Source organism: Colius striatus, chromosome 1 (genome assembly GCF_028858725.1).
Source record: "Colius striatus isolate bColStr4 chromosome 1, bColStr4.1.hap1, whole genome shotgun sequence".
NCBI classification, from domain to species: domain Eukaryota; kingdom Metazoa; phylum Chordata; class Aves; order Coliiformes; family Coliidae; genus Colius; species Colius striatus.
In genome coordinates, this window is record NC_084759.1 from 6449151 (window position 1) to 6461861 (window position 12711).

At 36.3% G+C, this 12711-nt stretch overlaps 1 protein-coding gene across 3 annotated transcripts in view; it reads left to right on the forward strand.

The window, feature by feature from the left end:
• DLG2 (discs large MAGUK scaffold protein 2) overlaps window positions 1-12711 on the forward strand; it is a 1019609-nt gene that overhangs the window by 504025 nt on the left and 502873 nt on the right. Inside the window, exon 1 of one of the 3 annotated variants that reach the window (XM_061990864.1) lies at window positions 2977-3054. The exons of the other annotated variants lie outside the window; for them this stretch is intronic. Within the exon in view, the coding sequence (XP_061846848.1) occupies window positions 2977-3054 (78 nt within the window). Of the gene's footprint in view, window positions 1-2976; window positions 3055-12711 lie in introns of those variants that run through there. 3 annotated transcript variants of the gene reach the window in all.

Below are 12711 nucleotides of genomic sequence, written 5' to 3' on the forward strand. Positions count from 1 at the left end.
ACTGATTATCTCCTGTCTGCAATAATATTGCCACTCAATTGCATGCATCTCTCTGCCCTTGTAATGTAGCACTTCAGTGAGCAAGCTAGAGTACATATTACTCCTGTGAACAGAGAGCAGCTGGGAGCTCCAATTCTTCTTCTAAAGCAGCTCTGCTCATAGCACGTCTGTACAATGCAGGCTTCGTTATGGTTACAGTAAAACATTAATAATCATAAAATCCCTGGGTACCAGCACAGACCTAATAAACCTGCAATTGACAATGTATTGCAGCCTACTGCATGATGGAGCTGGAAGAAAATGGCTTGTAGTCTGGACATTGCTATATTGTAGGGTTTGGCTAGATCTGCAAATGCATGCAAATAGTTAAAATGCATTTCTGATTAGAATCAGAATTAGGTATTTGACGAGATTCATTCCTCCTGTTCTAACTTTTTCAGTGGGTGGAGAAAATTACCTCCCTATTGCTTTGCCATTATTCCTTAAATGAATAATATGTTCTATTTTTTTTTCCCTTTAAGTGGGATGAATTGTGGCTTTTTATTGCTCCCTATTTTTCCTGAATAAATAGTTCAGTAAAGCTGCTAATGTTGATGATAGAAGTCATAAAAAGGAGGTTTTATTGTTTAATGAGTGTTTCCTTCGATTTTCTCAGGAGCTGAATATACATAAGACTATATAAATAGTTGCTTGAGAGAATGTACCCTTTTTTGGTTGTAGTGCAATGATTTCAAATTGTGCTTATTCTCTTCATAAAAGCATGGGAGCAGAGTGGGAGAGGTGTTCTACTGTTTATGCATAAAACATGTAAGAGTATGCTTTTCCTATTCCTTTCACTTTAACGTTTATAGTGTTGGTTAAGCTGTGTAATGATGTTGCTTCTCCTTTTCTGCACTTTTTTTTTCCCCACTCATGCTTCCTTACAGTGATATTCAAACTAGAAACAAAACCTCTGATTTCTTCCTGTATTTTTCAGGCCATCTTTCTTACTTCTTCTTCCTCCATCCATTACAGGGCATTCTGTCATCCTACAAATGTAGAGAGTGGTATGAGTTTGCTACATGGCATAATAAAGGCTTTTGCACTCCAGAGTATCCATCTTACTATCAGCTCAGAGTTCAGAGAGCTGGAGTGCTCTTATGGACAGAAAGCTCTTCTATATCAGTTGTACTCCAGATGAGAAAAGATTTTACTCTGCCTTGTGGTCTTACAACTTTCTGACTGCCAGGATTAACTGTCTAAACTGGAAGTAATTAAAAACTATTCTCCACCCAGAAATATTATCAGTTACCAAGGAGTTTGTCAGAACGTTCGAGATGTCAAGCAAAAACTAAATATATAACTTAGAGTTTCCTTAAGAAAAAAAGAAATCATCTAAGAATTTTAATTTAATTAACCAACTTACCATTTTAAAATGTGTTGAAGGAATTCTCTGAACTGTATAATATTAAAGGAATTGAGCAGTATATGCCTTCAGGCTTAAAGCTTGGGCAATACCATCCAGCTCCAGTAACTTGGATATTCTGTGTAAGTTTTAAGTGGGAGTGAAATATTTTCCTCTTTGAATTCATGCACCCTGGGGAAAACAGTTTCAGCCATACTCAGAAAATCCTGGGGCAGAAGTGATTCCTTGGCCCCAGGAGCCCTATACTAGATTGCTGACTGTATTTCTTTTGCCGTGCATCTAATTATTTTGATTTGCACTTCACCACAGAATAGCAGAAGAGAAATTATTCTTACATCTGTGGACCCTAAATGGGATCCTTGCACGTAGGAAAACAGTGGTTCTCCCACATGTTGCTACCTCTACAATTTTAGGCGGAAGAGCAAGGGACTAGATTTGTCTTACAATACAAAGTATTATCAAATACAATACACAGCTATAAACCCTGTAAGTTTACAGCTTTGATACTGCCTCTGGCTGGGAGGAACATCTGGTTAGTCATATGTTTGGAGACAAAAGGGAATGTTTCTACTTATTGTTTAGAGATTATTGCTGAAGAGAGATGCAAGGGTTAAATCTGAAGTTATGTGACAAAAGGAAAACAGTAACATTGTTTCACTGCAAAAATAGGTGTTCACAAACATTTCTAAACTCATAATGTAAAATAACTTCCAATTAAAGGAAGAGGAAAAAAGTAAGCTTAGGTAGGGCAGAAGTTAAAGTTTCATTTAAAAAACAAAACCAAAATAAAACAAAACCAAAAAACCCAGTTTTCTATGTCACGGAGGCATTATTAAAGAAAACCAGAAGTCCTTGAGTGAGCCCTAAATCCTTCAGCAAAGCCTGTATGACATCAGCAAGCGAACTGAACTGCTATGATGTCTTTCTGTTACTAACTGAAGCTAGGTAACAAAAATATCTCTGGATAGATTCCAGACCACTAGAATAAAGTAAATCTATTTTCTTTTCATGTTTTAATTGCACTGGAACATGTAAAACACCTGTTCCTTCACCTTAACAGTTAATGTACATTTCTATTTTTGGCACTCCTGTACCCCTTTCCTTTCCTGCAGTGCCGTGTATCTCCTATTTGAACTGCTGCTGCTCTGTTGCATGCTGGCAAACCAAAGAGAACCAAGGAGTTAAATTTCAGAACAGGAGAAGAGGAGGTGAGCTGTCTGCTACAGTAGTTTACTGCAGCTTCCTTTCATACTGACACATATGTAGTTTGTGGTGACAGTGCTAAAGAACTGCAGACAGGCACTTAGCAGACTGGATGTGAGCTGGATGCAAAGATGCCTCACCCTGGACTTCCTGCTGGCAGTATGTAAATACACCTGCAGACTGGCCACACTGGGTGGTTGGTTTGGGTTGTTTTTTTTTTCAGAAGGCAGCATGAGAGGACCTGACAAAGCAACAGCATAGTTGAGAAACCTTAACCAGCATCAGATTCGTATCTCAGTTGTGGGGGAAGTTTTCTGGTATTTTTTTGAATGTGTGCTGCATATTCAGACTGAATCTTCATCACTACAATGTTTGCCTCTATCTGGTATGCCAAGAAGCTGGGACGCAGGTTTGTGCATAACGCCAGGAAAGCAAAATCAGAGAAGGTATGTTCCTAGTGGGAATATAAAGCCTTATGTCTCATGCAAGCTGCCTGCTGGCATCCTGTTGTGTGTCTGGATAGCTTTATTTAATACCCTGAAAAACAACCTATTGCTATTCATGATTTCATGCAAGGATCCTTGAACATTTTGCATATTATTAAATACCGGGGAGAAGATCTCTTCAAAAGTCTTTATTCCCTTCTTTATTTGTTTCTTTTGCAAGATAAACAGCTGTACGTCTTGTATGTTGTGTGTTAAGGGAGCACTCCAGTGAACTTGTTGCTGTGCTGCATTATTTTTACTAGTACAGTATTAGGCTCTTAAACAACCCTTGATTGTTTGCTGCTTGTATATTTTATCTAATGTGACAGCAGTGAGAATGTAATATGTTAAGCATTTATAATGTTTTAGGAATTTTGTTTCATGGTACTTGTTGAAACTGTTCTGCAGTATGATCCCTTTCATTTAAAATATACAGGTATGTAAAACTGGACAGTGTTACCTTTCAGTCTTTTTCATCTCATGAAATGTAACTGTATTTAACCAGTTGTTTTCTAGAAGTCGTTGTGGGTAACATGCTTCTGCCTTCTTTCTCCACGAGCAAAACTCAAGTGGTTTAGAATTTGCAGTAATGATAATTGGGGGATATCAAGGCAATTGTCTTTTGTTCTCAGTCTAGAAAGCCTTTGGTTACTATACCTGCTTTCCAGTTTTGTCTGAATTAACATAACAAACCATTTTCAAAATGTGACTAATTCCTCTTTCATAAACTCAGCATTAAATCAGAGGAAAAAACTTAGATGTAATGTTATAAAGTTACCTCATTAGTCTGGTAATGATGGCTTCCTCTTTTCCTTTCCGTCTTTGATGTAGTCAAAGCATTCATAAATGGGTTGCTTTGTTGTTTTTTTGATATATCTTACACTATATAATACAGCCACCAATGCACTAAGTAATTATCCCTTGCCAGCATTGCTCTGTAACTGGAAAAGCTCTTCACCTAGAGAAAATGATTAGAAAAAATATACATTATATTTACGATTGAAGAGGGGAGAAAAGCCAGAGATTTGGGTTTTCTGAAAAGTATTTGAAGTGGTTAAAAAGATACTGTGTGGTAATTTTGAAATTTAAAATCCAAGCCATTGGGAAGTTATCCAGATAATAGTGATTTATATATTTCATATTGTATGCATAAGGGAAAACAGAAATGCAGACAACTATACATGGGACTGTCAAACTTTCTTTGTGATAAATCATATTTCAACAAAGAGGGCATCATATAAACTCTCCTGCTGTTTATGTGTTGCTATGGGAGGAAAAAAGTTGCAGACTGGATCTTTGTTAGTCCTGAGAGGCTCCCTCCAGAGGAACATTTGCTTTCAGGCTTCCTCCAAGATGACAGAGGCAGGATGAGTGGACACATTCCACTCCTGACACAGTGGGGCTCACTCAGCAGCTTTAAAAACAGATTTAGTATGGGTTGTTTAAAGTGTGTGTGTTTATAGATTATTTCAATAACCTTGGAAAATTTCATAAAACAGTTCCAGGTAATTCAATAGGAAAATATATTCTTCTCTATACAATCTGGTACCATAGACTAAAAGAATGCTTTAAAAATGTTGGCACTTATTATCTTAAGGTATTTGAAATATTTCTGTGTAAATCTATTATAGTGCTACTTAGCTTTATAGGACTTCCAAAAGAATCAGCACAGCTCATTTCTGTGCCCATGCTTCCAAGTTATACCTCATAATTTTTAGAGAAAAGCATTTTTTGCACATTACCTGAGCACAGTATTAGCACATTTGTAATGGAATTTCATTTTTGCCAGAGGACAATAAGCATGCAAGAAAACATCCTGTAAAATATTTACTTCTTATCTTCCATCAAAAATAACATTTCTTTCTTGGAGGTGTGTTCCAGAGTCAGGGCTTGCTTTTAGTTTTATCTTTTTTTTTTCTCCTATGAATCAATGGTGTACTCCAGCAAAGACAGAAAATCCCAATAGTAGGATGCTATTTCAATAAGTGCTATTGATGATTAGAAGCTGATCAACACTGACATCTTCAGTACGACACTTTGGACACAGGAAAACACAGATATGAAAATGGGTCTATTGAGAAGTAAATTAAAAATAACATTTCACTGAACGGCTTGTTTTGCTTTTTGTCCTTTTTTTGGTACAATGGTTGAATAATCAAATTATTATGCAGTTTTACCTTGCTTTTTTCCTTTTCTGGACAAATAATTAGCTTTTTATCTGTGTGCATGATTGGAATGAAACATTGTTTTCTTAATATGCTTTCAGGGGTAATAACATACAGCAATAATTTCTAATAGCCTATATGTGCAAAAAGGTTTTCATGCAGTTAAAATCTGGATAGGGGGGATCAGAGGAGTATATGTCTCCGTAACAGATTTTCCTGTTATGCTCAGCTTCTTTGGATAAGTCAAAAATAGTTTTAAGAAATATATCAAAGAAACAGAAATTTTGTACGAGCCTATTTCTTTTTTTAAAGCCAGGGAGAATATTGGAGAATGGCATGACAGAAGAGGATTATAGCATAGGCTCATATGTTCACACACAGGTATGCACAATCTGATGGTGTAGTTCCTTAAAATGTCAGAACATTGAGCCTGAACTGTGCATAGAGAGGTCTTGAACTTGTATCTCCCAGGTGACTATTTAAGAAAGCAGAGTTTCCAAAGTGCAAAACAGAGCATACAGTGCCCAGAGGTGCACACAAAGGCAAGGGGATGGATGATGGTTAGGCCAGTCTTTTGTGGAAAGAGCTAAGGCAGTATTAATGTGATAACATGGTGCTCCTCTGTATGCGCTCCTGTACCTGCATGAATGTGTCTTGTTGTGGACTTGGGCCCCAGTATCTCCAGAGCTCTCCATCACTTCTAAAGCTGGATTTTACATCCCCATCTCCCTATACCTCCCAGCTCCTTATTCCCCGTACCTGAACACGACTGTCCCTGATCTAGGAGAGCTGGCATACAAATTGCCTCAATGTGAGTGGGACACGCTTGTTCTTGATACCATGAGCCTGGCAGAATTGCAGCCCAAGGACTAGGGGCTCTCATGAGCCACAACTTGGCCTGTACTAGAGAAGCTATTTTGGGTCTTGCTGAAAGGGAAAGAGTGAAGAATACTAGGAAGTATCAAAAAGTGGGAGACCGAAGGGACTAGATAGACCTGTTCTTACTAAGACCTGTGGTAGCTCCTAGGCTGCTTTTCTTTCAACGGTACCTGCTAGAACTGCTGGTTTGCATTTCCAGTCCTTTCTTCCCCTCCAGCCTGACGTTTCCTTGGAGCCTGTGATCAATGAGTTGGACTGTGGGGTAGGGCACTGTTTCATTAACTCTCACACACAAATTAAGGACTTTCTTTAAGGCTGCAGGGGGACCTCATTAATCTTACAAGTATTTGAAAGATGTACATCAGGGGGATGGGGCAGCACTTTTTTCTCTAGTGTCCAGTGACGAAAGCTGGAACACAAAAAGTTCTGCTCAAACTTAAGGAAAAACTATTTTACTGTTGAGGTGAGGGAGACCTGGCACAAGCACAGGGGTAAACCCATCTGGGCTCATGCAAGGGAGTACGTCGAATCTCCTTCTTTGGAGAGTTTCAAAACCTGCCTGGATGTGTTCCTGTGTGACCTGATCTAGGTGGACTTAGACAGGAGTTGGACTAGATGATCTTTAGAGATCCCTTCCAACCACTACTATTCTGTGATTCCTTGATTCTAAAATGCAGACCTGAACTCTTACTGTTAAGCTTTCATCTGAGGAGTGGAGAAACCATCTAGGGAGTATTGGGTAACTGGTAGCCTTAGGTGTCCTAACATTGATTATTATGGTTCTTTCAAGTTGAGTAGTGTGCACCAGTGTTTTTTATTTGAGTCACAGTTTTATGAGATATTGAAAAGCCTCGTTTTAATTCAGAAAATGAATGAAATAATTTGAAAAACCTTAATACTTAGTGAAATTGAACGTTTTTTTTCCAAGTCAGTCCTGGATAAAACTTCTTCCCTCTGAAAGTGGGATAATGCTGATTAATTGCTCTTAATGTTCCCATTTTGCCACAGAAAGTCAAGCATGTCAAGGTTCCTTAGACTTTATTCTTTTTATTAGATTGGATCATAAACTCCTTCTGGCATATATTGTGCTTGTTATCTACAAATTCTATCTCAATTTGGTTGTCTTGGCTTGATTGCTAGTGTTACTCTTGTCCTCAAATAGTGAGATATTTAGTGTACTGCCACTAATGCCTGGAAACAACTGAAATCCTTTCAATGCAGTTCTGCTCTTACCTGTTTTACTAAAGTTATTAAAATACTTTGATTTTGTCACATGAAAGGACTATTGTTGTGAGAGTAAATGTGATCATTTGAACATTGGAACTAGAGTAAGTTAAGGCAAAGATTGATGTTGAATTTTTCTCATTAAACCACAATCAAGTAGAAATCCAGACATGTTAAGTGTACATGGTTATGTTATAAAAATAAGTACTCTAAATGATTGGAAGAGGTACAGAAAAGAAACTGGGCAATTAATCATGCTGATCTGAGAGCAGTGTGAAAACCTTCTAACAACGCTTCACTATATTGATAGAATTGGAGTTTCAAAGTTTAATACCTAAAGAGGAGAAAGTCACCCTATGATACTTGCCAAAGTCACCCTATGACTTAATTTCAGTTGAATATTGTTTTTTCTGCTTGTTGAGAAGTGCAACATGTTTCAAACATGAGACTAAAATTATAAATGCTATCTGACTGTTGAGTTTTTACATCTGAAGACAACAAGGAGAAAAAGGAATTTTCTCCTTGCACATTATTTTTCAGAGAGAAAGAACCAGGCCCATGTAAAGTGTTAAATGAGTTGTTTTTCATCATCCTTTTATGGAATAGCATTGTTAAAATTATCTTTCTAGTTTTTAGATACCAAAGGACTCTTACCAAAAATGTTACCAGTTCTGTGTCCCATATTGAAAATATTTGAAGTCTTACCCTAGAACATTTAGTTTGTTATTCCAGTTTAACTTATTTCTTAAATTTATAATTCAAGACAGGAGGAATTTACCTTTTAAAAATAGATGTATATAAAATGATTATATGTTAGATGCATATATAGTTATATAACTAGCTGATACAATGATAATGATATAAATAGTCCAGTTTCTGGACTATTAATTGTAAAAAAAAAAATAAAGATTATCTATAAGGAATATTCACAAACTGAACAGTATAATTTTAAGTACGTAGTTTTAAATGTCATGTAGTGCAGACTAGATAAATAGAACATAGTCTAGCAGATATTTTTTCATTCTATGTGCCCAGGTTTCAAGTCATTTGGGGCAAATTGAGTATCCTCAGTAGACTGTCAGCTGACAATGAAATATTTTCAAAAAGGCAGGAAAGTTTGCAATAGAAGTTTAACAAAACTGGGATGTGTAACAAAAAAACATCTGAAAATGCAGGCATAGTTAATCATTTTTCTGACAGCATCCTGGCAGCAGCAACAATTAACTCTTCATGTCAAGATGACACTTGATACCTAGATCATTCTCATATCTGTATTTTAATGAAGCTAATTGCAGAGTAGGCTGTTCTAGGCTAGATGTTCTTGTCTCATTTTGACTTTACAAGTAACTGCCCAGTCATTTAATTTGAAAAAGAATTTCTCTTGGAACTGTAACTTTTCACAAGGTAGAATGGAAACTGTGGATTAAGACATTGTGAAATACAATACCAGATAACCTTATGTTATTTTTAGGGAGATATATATTTAACTCCAAACAAAATAAACTCAGTCTCCTTCAAGATTTAAATGTATATCTTACATTTCTTCATTAAGCACTCTCTTTTAAACCAGAGTTTACCAAATTGTTTCCAGTCCACTGGGATTGTGATGAAGTGATAGAACTCGTAGGTCTAGTTACTGCCTTGGCTAGAGGTGAAATGACTGCTTCACTAAGGGACATCTCCTGTAGCTGTCACATGCTGTAAGGGCAAACAGATAGTTAACTTGTATTTGGACTCATGTTGACCAGATTCAATAGGATGACAAAAGTGCATCACTTATTTGTAGAACTACCTATTTGAACAGGTAGTGGTGCTATCTCAGACCCCTGGAGGAATCTTTTCAAATGGACTTTGTAAGTGCTCTATTTTATAGTTTATGGAGAGATCTTATCTTTTCACACAAAGCTGAATGGAGAAAAATATGTCAGTGTGCCTGTATCAAGATCTTGTTGTGCCTTTTGCTTTATCAATTCAAAGGTGTTTTCTTATATTGTGATTTAATCCAGAAACATATAGCTACTCAACTCCTTCCCCCTTCCCCCTTTTTATTTACAGTTGGTTATAATCCCATATGCGCTATGATTAATATATAACAGTAGGGGTAAGCTGCTTAAGTAGAGATTTATTATGCTTGTAACTCACTTCTGCTTCAGCATCATCATCATATTAATAGTAAATAAATTCAACTAATCTTGAAAAAATGCAGGAGTGATGTTTCAAAATTAGATACCAATCAACAGTAAACTACTGAAGTTAATCCTTTGCAATCCTTTATTTCAAAGTAATCTTTTCCTTTTTTCATCTATGAGGGATTTTGCTCTTGTTTTGCTCACCCATTCCATCTGCATAGGCCCAACACCTACCTGTAGCAGTTAATAAGGGATATGCTTGTTTTAAACTAGATTTTGTTTATTGAAGAAATATATGTTAGTCAGCTATAGGACAACTCTTTGTAAAAACACAGAATATCTCCTCTCTTTCATTACAATTTGATCTAAGAAGACTCTAATGGCTGTCATATAGATGATACCCTTTTCACTCATAATATTGTCACTCTGGTGCATGTATTTTCCTGTTGGGTACAACAAGGTCTTTAATTCATGATCTGTAGATATCTACAGTATGTCATTTAAAACAGTTTTTTCCTTTACTGGTTTAGCCAGCTTTGCAATCATCTTAGAAACAGCTTAAGTAACTTCTCCAGTTAAATTTCATCATGTTTTCTTATAAACAAAGCTAAGATGGACAGGAAGACATTCACTAAACAACTGCCACATCGATGGCTGCATTATTTGCTGTTGAGTGCTCGTACCATGACTCAAATGGTATCACTTTGGACCTGCTTCTAATGAATGAATGGCTTTATTATCATAGGCTACAAGCTACCCTGGTTTTCCAAATAATTTTTTTAATGCAGTTTCTCTTTCCTATTTTCATTCAACAAATAATTGAATAATTGTCACTCGTTTTGGTTTGGTTTGGTTTTTTTAAGGTAAAAAGTAGTATATCTACTCTATTTGTAACGTTAGTTGGATTTTCCATACTCATTCTACATTGTCTATCACATTCTGTTAATTCCCAGTGTGTAGCATTGTGACTATAATATTTAATTCATAAGGTACTCATTATTTTATTGGCATTGTTTTATTTCTTTGCATTTTTATGCAGTGTTCAAGTATATTATGAAAATGGCTCATGTGATGTGCAAGTTTGGCCTTACTTGCCTCTCTGCCCTGCATATGCAATTCAAAACAGTGCATAATAAAATTGTTGTTTGATTTGCTTTCTGAACTGCATTTGGCATCACTTGCTGTGTTTGCAAATAGCGATCAGTTTGAAACACTGACAAGAAACAATCTGTCCTTTGGCATTAGAGTCTCTGGGGAAAACTAAGATGAGAATTCTCTCACTAGTTCCTAAGGTAGATTATAAAATGATACTTTACATGTGTTTAGTATACTATGTAGGCCATTACAGCTGTTATAGATGTAACTTGCTCCTACTGTAATGCACCCTGCCAAAAACGTGTGTGTGCAAACACCTTAAGTAAAATTTAGAGTTGTTGTCATGTAATGTGATTCCCAAGAAGATTTATTTTAAAGGAGGCACTTTTTTTTATGGTGTAAAACCCATTTTTTTCTGCCATACACTACTTAAAATGTTGATGCATGTCAGGGAAAGCTTGGTTACAGTTTTAATATATGTTAACAGCTTCAGATAAGCAGTTTGAAAGAATCAAGGGATTAGCTCGTACACACAGTATGAGAGTTTTTACCACCTGGAAGGGGGCCCAAATGCCATGTGAAGCATTCACAAACTGTTCTGAAGACTGAAGGGCTCTTTTTCACAACAGCTTACATATAACTCAGAAAACAGCAACATAAAGTTCCCCATGTTTCCCACCCTCCCCACACATTGCAAATCTGTTCAGACATGGCAACATTTAGATACAGAGAAGCTACATAGCTTGCACAACTCCTAGCTCTTCTGGGACGATTGGCAATGATGCCAGCACTATACTGAATGACTCATTACATTCAGCTGTCCTATTAGTTAATCAATTAATTAATCTTAGCCACTATTAACTAGTTTGAGGCTATCACATGCCTTTCATGAAGCTTGGCAGTGCAATAGCTTTGTCATTATTAAACTGGAATTGGATTTGAACAGTAAACCTTGCATTTGAGTCCTGGACTAAGATTTTTTTTTTTTTCAATTTACTTCAGTCTGTTTTCCACTAAATACTTCTTCCATACTCCATATGCTTAAACTGAGTATAGATTGAGTAATACCAGTGATATCACTCATCTTACTTTAAAAAAAAATACAAGTTAGCTTGAGAAGCAAGGTCATATCGTTAGGATAAGAGGTGAAAATACTCACTACTAAATGATACACTTCTTTGTTCTGTTTAAAGTCTTGAGTATCTATAGCATACAGTTTTATAAATGTACGAAATATTCTTTAGCCTTGAGACAAATGAAGATGTAGAAGATATGATTTGCTCATGTTCTAAAGATGATACTATTTTCCAGTCGGCTTACGAGTTATCTGTACATAGTTGTGGTTTTCTTAGCTGACAACTGCTCTAAAGATTTTAGCTGAATTATATTTGACAAGACTGTTGTATTTTTATGAGGTAGCAAAAGGTCAGCATATTGTATATTATTAATAAAAACAGCTTGACAGTTAAGTATCAATTTGTTGTCTTGAAATAGTTGTTCAAAGTTAAGTGAAAGCGATGCTGTTGCTACTCTGTTTTTAGGACTATGCTTATAGCCTCGTCATTGTTTTATTTGGTATAATACTCTGTTAAATGAGACTTCCTCTTGAAATGAGACACGCTGCATTTGTTCTTGACTTCCTTCAGCCTATTTTGCTTTACTGTCTTCATTCTTCACTTTCATTTTTGTTCATAAGGGTAGAAGTCCTTGCCTTCCTCTTCTGAAAGCCATGTCAGTGATACATTAGGGAGGAATAGTTTTAAAAAAAAGAACTCCTCATCATCCATCTTGCTATACATTTAACAACTTGTGAAACATTCAGCTACATTCATTGACCTAAGAATACATGTTTTAAATGCTAGCCTTGAATGAGTATCCTGCGTAACATCATTTGCTGTTTAGGTTCATCACTGGGAATGATATGTCCATGTTGACATGGCTTTACAAAAGATCTGTGCACAATCTCCTACATTGCTTGTGAGACAAAAGTTTTGATATAAATCTAGAGATGCCGAGGGATATGGTTGAGTTTAGGGATGAGCTTGGCAGTGTGAGGTTGGTGGTTGGACTCAATGATCTTAAAGGTCTTTTCAAACTGTAATGATGCTATGATTCTATGGAGGTAT